Source organism: Opisthocomus hoazin, chromosome 2 (assembly GCF_030867145.1).
Source record: "Opisthocomus hoazin isolate bOpiHoa1 chromosome 2, bOpiHoa1.hap1, whole genome shotgun sequence".
NCBI classification, from domain to species: domain Eukaryota; kingdom Metazoa; phylum Chordata; class Aves; order Opisthocomiformes; family Opisthocomidae; genus Opisthocomus; species Opisthocomus hoazin.
The window spans coordinates 89546895-89565055 of NC_134415.1; the positions used below are offsets into that span (position 1 = coordinate 89546895).

General features: G+C 45.0%; 1 protein-coding gene across 7 annotated transcripts in view; it reads right to left on the minus strand.

Annotated features, from left to right (window-relative positions):
• The window catches only part of ANKRD6 (ankyrin repeat domain 6), a 112757-nt gene that overhangs the window by 24355 nt on the left and 70241 nt on the right, over positions 1 to 18161 (minus strand). For 3 of the 7 annotated variants that reach the window (XM_075414369.1, XM_075414372.1, XM_075414368.1), the window contains exons 3-4: positions 12060 to 12316; positions 1696 to 1794 (exon numbers count right to left, since the gene is read on the minus strand). In XM_075414369.1, the coding sequence (XP_075270484.1) occupies positions 1696 to 1794; positions 12060 to 12179 (219 nt within the window). In that variant the 5' untranslated portion in view covers positions 12180 to 12316. Of the gene's footprint in view, positions 1 to 1695; positions 1795 to 12059; positions 12317 to 16153; positions 16493 to 18161 lie in introns of those variants that run through there. The other 4 variants (XM_075414371.1, XM_075414367.1, XM_075414366.1 and 1 more) reach the window with 2 other exon arrangements.

The window sequence follows — 18161 nt, forward strand, 5'->3', positions numbered from 1 at the left end:
CTAAAAGCAAAATACATTTTAAAGAAACATCTGTGAATCAAGCATGCATCTATTCTGTTCGGATTAGTCACCACAGTTAGCAGCGGTGTTCAGCTGTTGTGAACAAAGCCCCCCACAGAAGCTTGCAAGGCAAGTGAAACAGGTCTTCTCCAAGCTAAATATTGCTACAGTGCAGACTCTTCGCTAAACTAAAATGATGCTAAACACCGATTTACTGTTTTTCCATTATGACTATCACGTTTACATATAAACAACCTAGATTTTATTCCTAGAGGATTAAAAAAACCCCAGACTTACTAGAAAAAAAAATGTTTTCACAGAAACCCAATTTGAGCAAATCAGTGGAAGTTCTTGCATTCTTAGAGCAGCAACTTGCTTTTCTCAGGAAAACTGACTGTACTTGTAAAGTACCTGCAATTTTGTCTTAAATGCCTGATGATTCATTTTTGCTGGGAGAAGTCGAAAAAACATACTCAGGATACATCTGAATACACTGATACTCCCATTACACTTGCAAATCCTCCTCGGTTTCACAGACGGGCACATGGAAAGAATAAAGAGCCCAGGAAACAAAGTTTCTCCCTAGAAAAACAAGTTTCCCAGTAGAAAGCTGGCTGCACCAGTACCCCAGTCCTAGGCTTGTCAGACAGACTGCTCACGTCTCACAGGGAAGCAGCTACTCATGCAGAGAAGGAAACCAGTTTTCCAATTTCTATAGATATTTAAGGCTCTCTAGATGCAAACAAATACCTAAGGGGATTTTCAAAAGGCACCTAGACATTCCCATTGTCTTTTTAATAGTCATACTGGTGCCTCTGCTAACCACCTTTGGACCTCTAGGTCCTTTGAAGAATCTTCACCTTATTTATTACAGAGGAACAACCGCCATCCTTCCTCAAACTTGTTCCAGCGTGCTATCAGAAGTTCGCAACGAGTCTGAAGAAGTCATGGTTATTCAACCGCTGTCACACATTTCAGTCCACACCTTCGTTCATCAGAGGGAGGTAATTAAAACCGTGTTACCAGTCACTCCAACGTGCCATAAAGCCTGGTCGAAGGTGAGAACTATTCTTAGGGAAAGCTGAGAAATTCCAGTAACTTACATATTTTACCAAATGGAAACAAATGCTAAATTCAAAGCTGGTTTCGTCGTGCTGATTCTTTGCCACACGACAGCCTCACAGATGCGACCACCCCGCACCCAGCGCGGCTGCCAACGGGACGATTCCCCCGCGACGCCACACAGTGCTCCGGGCAGCTGCTCCATGCTCCATACGCCGCGGCATGCGTCTACACAAAAAGCATCTCCCACTTCAGGCAAACACCGCAAGGGATGGTGTCCCCTACCTGGCATCCTCCAGTGGGTTCACGTGTGGTACGGCAAGCTCTTACTTCACTTCTGCACCAAAAGGCAGACGATGACTCTCACTGCTACTTACACCAGCCTGGCGCAACCAGAGCTCTTATAAAGAGCTCTTGAGCACGAGGACCAAACGATTCATTGGAAAACACCGCGTTTTACTTTGTCTCCCACGCAGCTTTGCATCTCCAAATTAGAGGTTACATCTCCAAATCAGAAAATACGGAGAGACATTTCGTTTTCATTTAATCCTACTTCAAAGAAGTGAAGGTCTACTCTTATTTGCAAATTACCTTTTCCCCCCCACCCCAAGCAAGAAGGCTGTATCTACTTACGTCATCCTGAATATCCAGGTCACAGCCAGCCTTCAGCAAAACCTGGACAACATGGAGATGACCCTTGTGGGCAGCAAGATGCAGGGGGGTCCGGCCATGCTATGAATAAGAAGAAAATAATAATACCTTAAGGTGAATTTTTATGCATGGCTGTTGACCAGAATTTTATCCTCTTTTCCACATTCTTCCATTCATACTTCTCTCTCTGAAGCCTGCAATAGCAGGAGTTGGCATATATTATTGTAGCAAAGCCTTTACCTTAGTTTTTATACGCTGAAAACTCTTCCTCACCCTTCTGCAACATCTCAGTTTATGCCGATGAAACTCTACAAAAGGGATGTTATTTTCACATAAGGTTACTTCCTTATAAATCCAGATCTGGCTTTGTGTCCATGCCTAAAGAGAATTCATTACCCTTTTCTTTCTGTCCCTCTGGAGCACAGAACTGCCAACCGCTTTCAACTTCACTCTCTACGGCAAAGGTGCAATAGCAGGCTAATTCAGATATTGCAATGGGTACCATCTCTGCGACAGAAATAAGAATTACTGGACTTTTGTGTATGACGGATGCTCCCCTTAAAAGGAATGGAAGACTTGTAGTCACTCCAGGTGACTTCATGTGTACGACAATCAACCTCATTTTGCCAAAGATCTGCCAGGTTTTTTAGACAATGTTTATTTTTAAACATTACCAAGCTCTAATCCACATGACAGTAAGAGTCTAAAATAGTCACGAGTAATTTAAACTATAGTGTAATCAAGGATAGTACCCTAATAAACAGAAGGACAGAAAAGCTCTAATTAGTGAGATGGATACACGTTGTATGGTTTTAGGAGGAAAAAAAAACCCAAAGATTGAAATTTGACAATAAAGTCAATTAAAAAAAAAAAAAAAAAAAAGCATCTCCCTAACAAACAGGTTCCAAAAATCTAAGGGAAATGACAAGAGGAAAACAATAATTACTTGTAACTGAGCCCAGCTTGATCATCCTCTGACAGCACTTAAAATGAAGCATTTCAGGAAAAGAGGAATAGGCTGCTTCTCCTACAAGAGTCATGAGAACCACTGTGAAAAGAGGCTCAAAGACGGAAGAGATTGTAAGAGGCAGGCTGGACCACAGAGCAGAACTACAAGAAGAGATTCCCTAAAAATTTAACCCATACAGCCTGAGAAAGAAAATTCGTAAGGTAGAACCAAGAACTAACTCCTGCTCTAGGAAGTATATGTGTGTGTGTGTGCGTGTGTATATAAAAATCTCAAAGCATCAACTTGAAAAGCAACTGAAACACCTTCAGAACTGTTAAACAGCAACACTCTAAAACTGTTCACTTCAAATTTTATTCCAGTGCAATTAAGAAAACAGAATTCCAGCCACTGGAAAAATCACAGAGTATCTTCACAAAGAATCCCATTTTCTACACCAGGCATTTTATGAGATAGAAGAGTTACATTCCTCTTCACCTGTATCTGTTCTATTTTTATTTCTTTCACTGCTGCTGTGGTTGTCTATTTTTCCACGCAAAGATTACCCTGCAAAGGAAGATATGGGGCCCTAATACATCAGCTACAGGAGGAGCAAACAGCTCAAGAGCTGGCTGACTACCAGTGGCCTGAAGTAAGAAGAAGGCAACAACCAGCTCTTGAGGTTTTAAGCAACTTCCCCAGTGGGAAAGCTTCTTCAAGTAAATAAAAAAACCAAGCTCAAGATGGGATTGTTTTCACACAGCAAATCCCATACCGCATAGCTGGTAAAGCTTCAGGAATTCAGGGAAAAAAGGAAAGCCAGCATCGAAATCCACATAAGGGCTGGGGACAAGATGTCAATGTCGTTTCTGACGAGTTGTGCCGTGCTTTGAAAACATTAAAAGTTGATGAACTGTCCTACATTATTGACCTGAAGGGTCAGACCTAAAGGAAGAGTCCTCACCCAGGCTCGCACATGGGTCTCTCAAAACCCAAACGTTGTCTCCTGTTAGGCAGCAGCAGCTTGTTCCCACGTGGGACACGTCCACTCCCGCCCCGCTGAAGGCATGGGAAGGGCTCGCTTTCGGCTGTCACCACCGCCCCAGGGTGCCGTCCAGCCTGCTGCTTGGGCGCTCCCTGCTCGCTCTGGCCACAGGTCCCTACGGTCCCCAGACGCCTGGCCCTACAGCGAGGGGCATTGAGCAGTTCCCTTCTCCATCAGCCTGGAGCAGAGCCTGGGCTACGTCGCTGTTCCAGGTAACTCAATAGCAGGAGGCATAAAAGTCTCCAGGCAACACTGGGGGGGGTGGCAGAAAGGAAAAAAGAAAGAAGAAATAAAAAAAAAGACAACAGATTGACAAATCATTCCCAGCTATGAACAATATGTTTGGACTACAAATATGTGCTCCAGCACGTTCAGGTTTACTGGTTCTGACTTTCTACATTACTTAACGGCAGTAAGTAAATCACCTAATCCGGGCATCTCACTTCCCAGCAGGTTACTAATATATCATGAAAACAATTTATTGCAATTTGTGCACAGAGCAGAAGAAATCCCAAACAAACCGAACCTGAAGCCAGCTCATGTACTTTAAAAGGAAAACAGCGTCAACTACATGAATATATCCCAGCAGGGAAACTTTCTGATAAGATAACCATCTCTAACCACTGAAAAAATGCTGAGGTGCAGCCAAAGGTAGAGTGTTCAAAATAAACTATGAAAGCAGCGTACGAGTTTGTTTCAATAGCAGGGACGTGTTTCCCTCACCCAACACACCCTTCTCGGCAATCGCCACGCAGAGCGTGCCCGGCAGCAGGGCACAAGCAGAAGAAAAGGTTGCAAAACCACAGAAGATCAAGATCACACGACCTTCACCTGCCCGCTTAGTGCCTTAAGGCACATTAAAGTAAAGCTGCCCCAGGGAAAGGGCTTCTCTGGAGGAGGCTGCCTTCACCCCAGGGAGCACCAGGTTCTCCTGTCCCTGGGACCAACCTGCCCCCTGCTCTCAATAGCTGGGCAGCCTCCCCAAGCTCATGGCCAGCCCCAGGAGATGGGTGCTGGAGGAGGAGAGGGCACATGCTGCGAGAGGCCACCACGGGGCCAGGGAGAGCTGCGAGCAAGGGCTGCCTGGCTGTTCCTATCACAGCAAACAGGGATTTACATCAACTGTGCATTTCCCATATCATCATCCCCAAGCATTCAAAAACTTCAGCCAGGTCCCCAAAACTCACATTTTCGTTTAAAAGAAAAAAAAAAAAGCAAAACAAATGAGTTATTGAAATGGAAAACCAGAGGATGATTTTTATTCCAGAGAGTTTGTGTGTTTCGAGGTTCTCTATCCAAAAACAGGCTCAGTGGCATCCCACCTATCGGAGACCCATAGACAGAGACCTTCAGAGACCAGAGCTACTGCATATGTGCAGTCCTTGAGCTCTTTCCACTACAAAGGGACAGTGTAAAGGAAAACCATGGCTCTAGCTAGGAAGGGAGAGTGGAAAGGAGGATCATTTCCAGCACATTGCACTGATTAGAGGCTCAGGCTTTTCACAGGATCATAGAATGGTTTGGGTTGGAAGGGACCTTAAAGATCATCTTGTTCCAGCGCCCCTTGCCATGGGCAGGGACACCTTCCACTAGACCAGGTTGCTCAGAGCCCCATCCAACCTGGCCTGGTACACTGCCAGGGAGGGGGCAGCCACAGCTTCTCTAGGCAACCTGTGCCAGTGCCTCACCACCCTCGCAGTGAAGAATTGCTTTCTTATACCTAATCTAAACCCACCCTCTTTCAGTTTGAAGCCATTATGCCTTGTCCCGTCACTACATGCCCTTTTGGAAGAGCACCGACCATCTCAAGATTAACCATATCCCTGCAAGGACTGGCAATGCCAGTTTTAGTCTGTCTTCCCAGTAACATCAAAATGAGAGCAGAGATGGGTGGTACAGCTGGACAGTGTTTCAGTACGGGCAATGCAAACACTGGAAAAATACTCCCACCCACTTCCCAATGCAAACATATACATATACACACAGGTATGTACATATGTATGCACACACCAATCCAAAACAAACTGTGAGTGAGAGACAAGGCAATTTGGGTGTCCATCATGCTGTGATGACAAAACTTAGAGCACCACAGTCTTTTGAAACTTTTTACAGGTCTGTGCCACAGTGGAAAGCCTCAGCAGCAACATCCAGAGCTGCTCTTGCCTGCCTGTGAGGCTCTGCTTCACGTCCGGGAGTCAAACCAACAGCCCTGTACACCGAGTGTGAAGGACACTGCTGATGGGCTAATAGGACTTTCTTTAAAAGAAAAAAAAAAAATTCTCTCACAACAATGCATCCTACCCAAAATATCTAGGGGGAAGAGAGATGAAGGCAGATAGACAAATTTCCCTCTGCAGCTATACTTCCATCAAGACATTTTGCACTCACCACTGCAGCACCAAAGAGGGGGCTTACCCGAATACACAGATGGGTCCTAGTGGGGAAGGAAACACAGGAACAAGAGTGTCTCCTAGATGCTCACTGCAAGGAGACAACACTAAAACCAGGGACTGCTTAACATGCAGATTACCAACTTAAAAGCTTGTGAGCCTTTCCAAATAAGGACTGTGATGGTTTGGGGGTTTTTACAGAAATACAAATGAGATACTGCTACAACTTGGGATTAATGAACCAATAAAGCAGTCACTCATATAAAAAAATATGCAATTTGGACTTCTATTCAAATGTAAATAATTGCTTCAGCAGGCAACAAATCATACAAATACTCCCATGTCACAGGCTTATTGACAAAACAAATGGGACCTATTGCACCAAGGCTGCAACTTCCAACAACCGTGACACGCTGCTACAGCTACGGGCGGATCGGGTTGCAGCCACGCACACGGAACAGCCACATGAATTTCAGCAGTAAAACCCAAGGGTAGGGTTTCTGTTTGTATTCAGTCTGTATTCTGACTTCCAGACACCATCGGGCAGCTGTTGATACATACGGTTTAAAAGCAGAATTTTCTTAGAGCAGCTGCCAGTGTATGCACTCTGCAAGGAAATCCGTACCGGGGGGCCTTAGCACCACGAGCCGCATGATCTTTCCTTGTGTTTATGAATTTGTAGACACTTTTACCCAAGTATATTCAGTTCTCCATCTCACCCTGCTCTTGTGCTGCACAAGGACTGGTATTTATTCGTCCAGTCTGCACTTACACAAAAACATGCCTCTCTGTGTTTTATTACAAAAGTTGCAAGCACAAACCAAGTGTTGTCACATTGTTCGCACTGATGATTTGTTAGACTGTTCTCCAGGAATAACCTGCCCGCTCAGGTCAGCGGAAAGTTTCTCCTTGACCTCAGCAGGCATTCAGTGAGCCCTTAAATGTTTGCTAGTCCCCTCTCATTTATTTTTATTTATTGTTAAAAACACACAGAAGTAGTTTTTCAAACTGAAGGAGCAAAAATATGTGAATGTACCAAAATATATTTCTTTTTTTTTTCTGTCTGAAGTTAAAAAGAAAAATAAATATTGTTATAAACAACTCAGCATGCTCTGAAGTTGAAATGCTGATGACAAGATTACAAGTACCCCAGCATTATGAAAGTGTTGCCATATGGCAGGTTCGTAACAGGACTAGTTCAAAAATCAAATCAAACAAAGACAATTACTGAATCAAAACAGAAGCACTACCTTTTGCATTTCTATGTTTTTTTTCTAAATGATCATCCTTTCTCTGCAGAATTCAATTTTATAGCTATGATCTTAACTCTACACTCTGCAGAAAAGCTATATTCTGCTTCCCTTTGAAAAAATATTCATGGCACTATCCAAATCGCATTAAAACTGCCTGTACGACCTTTATGACTTCTCTGGCAATCTTTATGACGTTTGACAGAGAAGTGGCACGCTCCTCTGTCCGTGCTTGATAATATACAGCTTTTTCTGGCCTTATTAATTCTGACTATTGAATGCTACACCCCGTGTTGCAACACCCCAGTGAAATCCAGCGCTGTAGCGGAGCTGTAGCACAGAAAAGTTCAGACATGAATATCTCATCTCCAGGCACAGAGCAACCCCATGGGCTGCTGTTCCCCCAGAAGTGCCTTGTTTCAGCCAGGCATCCTTGGGACACACGAGAAGTTGACGCCTGGGTGGTGAAATCCCACTTCTCTCCATCCTCCAGGTACCATTCTGAGGAGAAGATCAAGAGAAGAGCCAGCCTGATCTGAGATGTCACTACTGCTGTTCCTCCTGGGCCACTTCTAGTGCTTCTCAGCCATTTATGCTAACCTATCTCAACTCAGAAAACCAAAGAAAAATAATCCAGGAAAAGGAAAACAACATCCTAGGAGGACTGCAAGGCAGCTCAGCAAAAGTCCCAGCTCTTTAATGTCAGACAGAGCTGTCAGTGACTTTACTGAAAGGAAGCTCAGCTACGGAACAACTGAAAGGTGGGATCAGCTTTCTCGCTTGGAAGAAAAGACTTAATTATACCAAGCTCAGTTGTTAATTTTCCATCTTTTGCAAAATATTCACCAAAATACTTTATAAAGGCACCTGCTTGTTGGATCAGTCAATTTGTATGATCAGTTGTCCAGGGGAGTTTTTGCCCTCTTCATAAAGAAAACAGCGTGAAGTTTCACACCTGTGAAGAACACCAGACAAAGGCAAAAAATGGAACTTGTCTCTTTGTCCCACCAGGCAGAGCAGCAAGAGAACACCCTGGTCAAGAAGATGCCTTTTGAGAAGAGCAGAGCCATGAAGCCTGTGCTGAGCACCAGAACACCTCCGAGAGCCAGACCATCTCTTGGCCACCACCCCGCACATCTCGTGGCAGAGATCCCAGCACCAGGACGAGCGCTTGATGTATGTGCAACGCAGGGCCACCAGCTCTCTCCTACTCTGGGCTCCCTGGCATCAGATCATCAGCAATGCTGTGAGCTACTGGCCATCAGCTGCTCTTTTCGTATTTCAGAAGCCCCCAAAGGTGGAAAGAGCCCCAGCGTCCTTCGCTGGAGTCAGGGAAGATGCTGGAGTGTAACCTTCCGTACTGACTTCACCTGCACAGGTAACTTGCTAGTAACGCTGCCAAAGCAAAACAAGTGCATCCCCAAGGAAACGGTGAAATGAGATTCTCCACTGAATTTTCTTTCATATTCTTCTTCTGAAATCATCTACTAGTATTTCATTATTGTCACCTCTGTTTTGCAGCTGAATTGTTGTTCACTGAAGCAGCACTTAACCACATCACATAACCTTCCACATATATATTAAAAATAGACCCAGACGAGCTTGCCAGCTATCAAGCATTTAATAGTACTTGGTTTGTTACAGAAAATACGCTTCATTTTTCTCAAGCCATGCTCTATCGATCCTGTTTATAAAGAACTCTCTAGCATTTAGCTCTAGATCCTGGTCATTTCAAGCTGTGGCTCTGCATGGTGTTTCTCACAAGAATCAGTCTGTGCTCACAGATGCACATCAGAAATACGTTTAAGGCTTAAAGTGATGTGGGAACTTTTTGTCTCCCTCCAAAGAGCTTTGTCTCTGCATGTCTTCTTCCAATAAAACTCTGGACAGAATTCAGCAGGAATTCTGGCTCACAAGTACAAACACCCCTCCCCCTTTTTTCTTCTTTGGAGCAAACCCTTCCAAAGGGATTAATTTAAAATTAATTTGACAGAACAAACTGAAAACTACGAATGAAAGCTGAAGACATACAGGTAAGAGAGAACGAAGCCATGCTCATGAATATATTTATCTTTATGCTTCATTTTGCAATGAGTTTTATCTTGGGGAGGGGAGAGGGCTCTGGGTTTCAATTTATCTGAAAGATTGATCAATAGTTGTCTGCTACAACAAGCATGCTATCTGATTTCCATCTTAAAATTAACAACCCCTATCCCAAAAGTAGTTCTTATTTTGCATCTGTTCTGCTTATTGAAAGACTGCACTAGAACCTGGATCTCTGATGGCTAAAAAATCCCTTCAAATAGCCAGTTTAAATATATTTGAGGCTAATTTATACATTCTTGCTCCTGTCACAACCTTGTCCTTGACTTTAAATGTCTATTCCTCCTTCCAGCCTTTGTGTGTCACCAGATTAGCAAGCCAAGCTCTTCCAGGGTATGTTTATACAGCTTTTCATAGGCAAATATGCACATGCTCTCCCTGTGCAGCTAGCTGGCTGGGTCCAGATGCAAACTGGATGCCGTGTAGGTCAGGGTAGGCCATTACTGAGCCTGAACTGATGGTCTTTGATGAGGGCAGCAGCTTGGTCTCACACCTCTTGGTTCACATTGAGCTCACCTCTATGTAGCTCCCAGCATGGGAGGAATAAGTGCCTGTGTGCCTCCAAAATACCCCACGCATGTAGCGTCAGCCACTCCTCCGAGAGCCTCGCCGCTCCACTGGGCAGTCCTCCACAGTCTTGCTGATCTGACTTCATCTCTTCTGAGCAGCGCTTGTCACCAGGCTACCCAAGTACCTCGTCTGCGCTGTCTGCTGATGTGCAAGGGGGCACCCAGAATGACAAGAGGGACAGCTTTTGTCACCACCCCTCCCAGGCTCCATGGCGATGACCCACAACCTCTAGGAAGGAATAGCTACAATCCCGTGGTACCAGGTCAGCGAGAGGGATGGCCTCGGAGCTCACCAGCGAGCGCGGCTTTCCAACAGAAACACCTACGCTCTGCACCTGGGCGCAGCTTTGCCGCCAAACGAGCTTTGCTTTGATTTTCCACACAAAGGTTGAACAACAAAGCAAGCACAAGCAGTAGGAAGCCACCTATATCGTACAGGAAAGAAAAACTTGTCAACTCTAGCAAATCGGCATTTTATCAAATTAACCTGATCTTGTGTTTGAAAGTCAGATCTACACAATTTGCTTCTTATTGTAATTAACAGAAGGCATTGATAATTGCATAGTAACTTTAACAATGAGAAAGTGTCAATTTTGCATTTGAATTGTGGCTTATGGCAACTAATTCCATGAAGCAGCTACATCAGTGGTATGATTATCCTGGCAACCATTACAAAGGACATGACATTTTATGTTCAAATTGTGTGGAAGCTGAATTTGAAATTATATTAATGCACAAATTTATACAAAGCATTGCATCCTTTCAATCATTTGTGTATTTTCAGGTAGGTCCCTCAGCAGTGTCAAAGCTCATGATCTTGAAAAAAACGACAAACCAAAACACCACAAAACCCCAAGCTACCATTCAGACAGCTGTCAGTCAGTATTTCCTGATCTATTACTGACTACCTTTAATACCTGTTCATCAGCTACAAAGCTGCTTGGACAACAGAGCCAAACAGGCATCTTTATGGGACCGTTCACGTTTATTACGTCTGTGCTTTGCATCTACCAACAAGGGGCCACTTAGTTTTGGCAAACAAAACTTGCAAACACCGGTTGTCCTTGGATCACTCCAGCTTTCAAAATAAATACTATCTCCAACTCACACACTGTAAAGGGATTGAAAACAACTGTCACTGACAGATAAAAAGAGGAAGAGACAGATTACTTATCAAAGGTACTCACATTTGCTTTCTATCTGTAAACATTAGCTCCCATATATATAATGTTCAAAGCCACTATGGAAATACAAATAAAAATAGATAGGGATGGAAAACGATAGTTCACCAAAACAGGATGTCCCAAATTTTACGTTACAGCTCTAAAGATCTAACTTACCTAGTTCTTTTTAAGGGTTTTTGCTGATCAAACTTTCTCTTCAACAGCTAACTCCATCTCATCTTTCATATGCTAGTATTATTTATAACATGTTGAGAGTTATGAAGAGGTGGATATCGGTTTGAACTCTCCTGATATCTAAGCAGAGAAATCCTTTGATGCTGACCTTATCTGGGAGGCACACGGAACACGGTTTGGAACTGACTGGAGACTACGCAGCACGAAGGAAGGAAGATGTCGGGTAGAAGCGAGGCTGCTGTACCAAGAGAATTCAGCGGCATGCGACGCTTTCTGCGTACCTTTACCCTGCCGCAACAGGTGGCCTTCCCCCATCCCCTCACCCAGAAAGATGGGCCCTCTGAACCGCCTTCCCTCGACAGCGATGAATCGCTCCATTCATCAGTTCACACAGCGCTCAAAAGTCAATGCACGCTTTGACAAAATGTTGCTGCCCCTCTGTCGACACACTGTGTGTCTCAGGACTCGGCGTCCACCACAGCTGCGCCCGCTGGAAAGGGAATAAATACCAGACACGCACGATATTGTAAAATCACATAAGCTATTAGGCATAAGCCTTAACGAAATCTAAACACTAACCTCAGTCACATTCAGACTGGTAAAGCTACGAGGGCACTTTCACAGACAATGGTCTAGGAGTTATGTCAGTTCCCAGGGATTTTGCAAAGCGTTTTTCTCTTGTTACCTTGGTAACCGCTACCTTGGCACCCCTGTTGATAAGCTGCACCACATTCTCCACTTGGCCTTTGTAGGCGGCTACGAGCAGGCGTTCTGAAAGCACCGCGACCACATCCTGCTGGCTCATGAATTAGGAGAGAAAGGTCTTCAGGTTTCTTCGGTCCAAAAACAAAGGCTTGGGATCGGTTCAAGCAGCGTGCAGGCAGGCGAGGAAGGACCCCAGCTCCCTGGACGGCGACGTTATTGCTATGCCATCCTCTGGACCTGTGGAGCAGAAAACAACACTGCCGTCAGCAAGGGCTCAGAGACGGAAGCACTGCAGCAGCTCCTCCCCGAGCATTTGTTGTCGCATCGCTTTGGGAGGGGGTCACAAAAAAGACGTCGGAGCCTTCTGAAGACATTGCACTTCTGTTGCAGTGCGGAGGGATGTAGACAGTAGCACATTTTCAATGTGCCCTCATTTCCCTAGTTTGGGACAAAAGTCCTTAAACTTTGAGAGCGCTTAACTCTCTCTTGGCTTAGCCTGTATTTGTGTGGCCCCCTTTCATGCTCTCCTTCCCCCCAGGTCTCCCAGATTTTAATTAGCCAAGGACAGGTTAACTACCTCCACTGTTAATAGTAGCTCAGCCTGTGCTGGCCAAGGGAACAAGAATAGGTTATAGTTACTGGCTGCTGATATAAATACATAAATGTCTGCCCTGGGAGGACTAAGTGCAGTCAGCAATTAAAGGCAGCTGACTGTTCCCTCACGAGTATAAAATGCTTCACAGCCTCCTCCCCCGAACCATCCCAAGGACACCTTTGGGAGGGATCACAGCCTGAAACTGGGAAACACTCCTCTCTGCTGTCAGCGAGAAATGATGTTCCCACCGCGGTGCTGACATCACGCCACACTGACCCCAGAAACAATTCAGATTTACCACTTGTCATGCAAACTTGGGAGCATGTTCTTCTTCCCAGGCTCCACTGACCCGTCCAATGAGCCATCGCAGCCGAGAAGTGATTTCTGACATAGTTCCAAAAAACATGTCCGCAGACCACTTTGAGCTGTAGGACCCAGAACCTGCCCAGTTTGGGAGGATTTCAGCTCTACCTGCGCTTTTCACACTTTGGTATTTAATTGTTTCATTACAGGAGAAACACCTTGAAGACAGCCAGTGTGTATACAGATGATTTCTCTTTCTCTCTCTCTTGAAATATCACTGCACCGCTCCTTACCAGCTACCAGTATTGCAGGCTTTGTGTAGTCTCAGGGTAACTGGCACGGGGACTAGATGATCGTGGAGACTGACAGTGGAATACAGTGTCTTTCACCCTTATGCTATCCCTTTGAATCCATCTCAAAACAGCAAAAACTAAAAGCTTTTACTGTTTAATGGCTTTGCTGCCCCCCTAAATTGATTTGTCCCAGTTTAGTTGATAGTACTAGCCCCCCTCGGAGTACTCAATCCCACTGCTCAGAGTACTGACATTTCTGCTAACAGCTTCAGCAGGGAGATCATTGCCAGAACAGCAGAAAGATTTAATTTCCATCCTCATACCAGGAAGACATTCCCAGCAACAAGGAGAAAACATGGGTGGTTGTGGCACACGAACTCCCTGTCTTCTAAATACTGAGGGTGAGACCTTTTAATGAACATCACTCCAATGTTATAAGACCATACCCACCAGTACACCTCTGCAACAAAAAGATTTAACTGAATGGGTAATAGGCTATTGTGATCTTCCGTGTCACCAAAGTGGTATCCAAAGTCCCTGGACCCTGCAGGATCACTGATCTACACTAAACATTTTTGATCACGTATATTAAAACCACATTGGTAAATCTGTAGTAGTAGAATTTAATTTGCACTCCTATGGTAATTTATATTAATGAATCTTAAAACACGTTATGAGCATTAATTCTTGTAACACCCTGTGCTCAAGAATATTACAGGCATTTTAGAAAAAGGCCCTTTAAAGAACAGGAAAGTCACTGCTTTCTCCAAGGTGAATAAAAAAGTTACATCAAAGCCAGGAAATAACTCCAGATAATTGACTCCTGATTTCTAAGTGTAAGTATCAGGTGATACTATTTCCAGGTAAAAGATTCAGGTTAGCTTTTCCTCACCTTCCCCTTGCTTTCTAAGTGTAAACATGTCTCAAGCAACATGGAAACAGCTGCACATTTATTCAGAGAAACAAGACAAAAACTTTCTGGGCCTCAAAGGCACCACAACAAGGGACAACAGAGAAGCGGTGCTGTACCCTGTGCTGCTGGACCAGTCTCACCCACACCGTCAACGTGAGGGACAGTTTGGACACCCCGATCACATGGAAAAGATGGAAATAAGAAGAAAAACCCCCTGTGTCCTTCGCCAGCACTGTACACACTGTACCCTGTCCCCCCGGCACAGTCATGTGCCCAGTATAGTACAAACCACGTAAAAAAGCCAAGAAATACAGATGGCCTACACTTCATAATTTGATCTGTGAAAAGCCACACAAGTTTTGATCTCAACTCCCTAAGCATTTGCTTTCCAGTGACTCATGTTATGGAAGCAATCTGAACCCCCCGAGCCCAGTCCGCCTGCTCCCAACCTCTCCCTGACCCTCCCATCACATCCCAGATCAGCATCTCCGCAGCCCAGCAGCACATCCCACTCCTTCCCTCCGTGACCGGCACACAGTGCAGGGCAAGCCTTACAACAGGGAAATTTCTCTATGAGCTTTTCAGGCAGCAGTGTGGTTTGTTCCTCTGCCAGCCCTTGCCCGTACAGCAGTGGTGTCCAGGTGAACTGCACCATCGTTTGCTTGTCCCCATCCTTACACCTGACCTGGCTGCCCACACGCTGACAACCAGTTCTGTGCATCTTAAAACATCTGTGGGCAGACCATGTTTGGTTTTCTTACCCCTAAACTCAAAAGATAGCATCACTGACATTGAGAAATTTTCATATTCACTGCAAAAGCCCCATGCAAGCACTTTCCTGACACGCTGACATTTCTGAGCAAATCAGCAGAAAGAACAGATGCGTGTTCTGTCTTAGCCACACACCCCAATACCTCAAATGACTTGCAACAGCGATAAGCTCAGCGCTGCCAGGGAGAAGTCCAGTTAACAGGCACGTACCTATGCAAGGTAAATGCTGGAAATTGTACTCACTCCCTAGTTCGATTTTTCTCCCTCTTTCTCGCTGCCTTCCCATTACTGCAGTACATTCCACCCAGAGATCACGAGCCTCCTCAGCCTCCCATGCTCTGCTACACTGGAGTGATGGACTGCCATGGCACAGCTTATCCATGTAGTTTGGCCTCTTGCCTCCTCACATACAAAAGCATATTAAGGAGTCGATACAGCTGTTGGTCTTTTACAGATCTCTCCCATGTTGTCCAAGTCTCTGGCAGCCATCGGTCCCCTTTCTGAGAGGGCAGTCATGACGAGCCTGGCTCCTGCTTCAGGGCTGTTTCGCAGACGGGCGCTTCCACAACAGGTCACATTCCCCAAGCTGCTTTACATCTACCCGGCTGTGGTTATTTGCAACTCAGAAAAGCGCGTCCAATCAGGGTAGGAAGCCCAGACCAACTTTCCTTTTCTCCTGAGCTGGCAGGAAAAGGTGGTGGGTGACCAGTGGCAGCGAGAGGGGGGACAACCTCCCTGTTCCCCTCCGATAGACCCTTCCCCAGTGCAGCGGCCCCACGGAAGCCCCTCCTCGGCTCAACAGGCAGCAGAATCGCTCCCCGCCAGCGTTAACTCTCTGCGTGCCTCAGACACACCGAGCATCTTTCCTTGAACACGTCTGCAGCCTCAGCAGGAGGAGGAAGGTACCAGATGCTCAAGGATTACAATTAAGAGCTCGACCATCCCTTTCACACCCAGATGGTGCAAAATGAACCTAACGACACGATTACAGGCGCTGCACCGCATCCCCGCTGCCAGCACCTGCTGCCCAGAATTAAATCCCTCATTATCACCCCCCAAATCCGGGAGCTCGGGGGAAGCACAGAGCACGGGAATATTCAAACCTTCTGCCTTCAAAACAAAAAAAGAAGGACTTTAACGTGTTTAGAAATAAGAAACAGCCGTCTCTGTGTTTCTTTGTTTAAGATCAGATTACTTACCTGGGGCAGGTCGGGAAAGCAACATCGACTTCCCGAGCCTCTCCAGGGAAGCCGGCCAGGTGTGATGCCCACCGGTGCAGTTGCTCCGCTGCGGGGCAATCCCTTCCGAGGACAACCTGCTCACCCCATCAGCGGAGCGTGGAAAAGGACAGGCTGACCGTGGATCAGTATTCCCAACCGGCAGCAGCGAGGCACCGTCCGCAGGCACTGAGGTCCAGCGGCATCCCCACGGACGATGCTTGTGGTTCGGTGAGTCACGCCGCCCTACGGATGCTATAGGAGATATTTGGCTGGGAAGAGCTCGACACGTAAAGCTCACAGCTCCGGCCTCTCTCCCATGCAACTGGCAGAGCAGGCGAAAAACACTCTACGCACCTTCCTCCTCCCCAGCTCCCTCCCCTCCAAACTGCTGCCAGGCTGCTTGAGTGGCCGCATCGCCTACACATCAGTAATGAAAAAGTCCAGGAATGATGGTTTTTGAAAGCCAAAGGGAAGTCCAGGACACATCAAACATCACAGATACTGAAAGGCTAGGAAATAGCCTCTCCTAAATTCACAGAAAGGATTAAAAAAAACAGCTTCCTCTCTGAGGGAAGAGAAAAAAGCTGAAAACTATGAAAGATTTAAGACCTACGAGCCAATCAACTTTTTATAAAGTCCCCTGCGCTAAATGGAAAAGATGCAACACCAGAGCACAGGTCACTCTCCGTACAGTCACAAAGTCAAATTAGTATCTGAATGAAAGAATGCTTACATAGCTAACAAAAACTTTCCTTGTGTACCAAGGTACAAGATGAAAGGAGGAAAAAAAAAAAAAGAAAAAGGAGACCCTGCTTTTCTGCAAGGGACTCCAAATTCTCTTTTCTAGCTTATCACCAGAAATTATGCCAAATAGTCCAAGAGAAACTCTCAGCACTTGGTAGCTTCATTTTATGCGACATAAATCATGGAATGAAATTATTCTAAATTATTTTAGAATAGCCCAGTGCTAAGACATGGAGTCAGATCATTTTGTCATGGGAGGGTACATAATAGCTACTATTTTATAATAATTAATAAGTATTTCTAAGAAAATTTCCTATGTCTAGATACTGCCCATCTCTTCTTTGCTCGGCTCTCAGAGCAAAATGGGTTTCTTTGCTTATTAGTACATAACAGTATATTAAAATCTATAAAATGCTCTTTTTCTTGTCCAGCCCCTTTGCAAAGCAGTTTGTCATACTTAAAATATGACATGAATACAAAGATTGTACTCACTTTAGAATAACAACATTTTTCAGCAGAGTGGATTATTGCATTAGAAAGAGTGAGTTTCCTGGAACTCATTTTATCATTTACTGAGGATGCAAAAATATCTTCCATTTCTCTCAACTGACTTTAAGAGGGTTTTCCCAAGACCTGTGACACTGCTTTCCTTTAAGTGATTTTTCTCCAGTTCCATCATGGATCCAGTATAAACTACCTGGGAAAAACATATGTATTTTGGTAAAGAAAGGACTCTGCCTCTCATCCCTTTCCTGCCTCAAAAGACAGTTAAAAACCAGTCCAAGGTATCGTTATGAAAACCACACCAGCAGCATCTATATCTAGAAAACAGCAAAGCCCCACCAAGTCAAGAACAATACACTTTTCATTCATACTCTTCTTTACAACATCAATACTATTTCTGGACTTAGATTTTATACCAGTCAACATTTTGGACTGGACACCTACATCAAAGTCTGGTAGCTTATATGCTGGTCTCTGGGTTTTTTCCTATTGTTTTCATTATACATTTTATCATACCAAGTAAAATTATTCAGTTTTCATACGGACAGTTGTGTGATCCATCACCCTAACTATTACCATGGTCTGGGACATCTGAGAATGTTTTCTGGGCTCCCCCCCCTGCCTTGTTGCTATTAATTACTTCAACAATGACTATTTAGCAGCCCCCAGGGAGCATCCTCATGACAGTTGCTCCTCACGCTTCCCACCACAACCAGATTGGACCACCACAGCTGGTGGC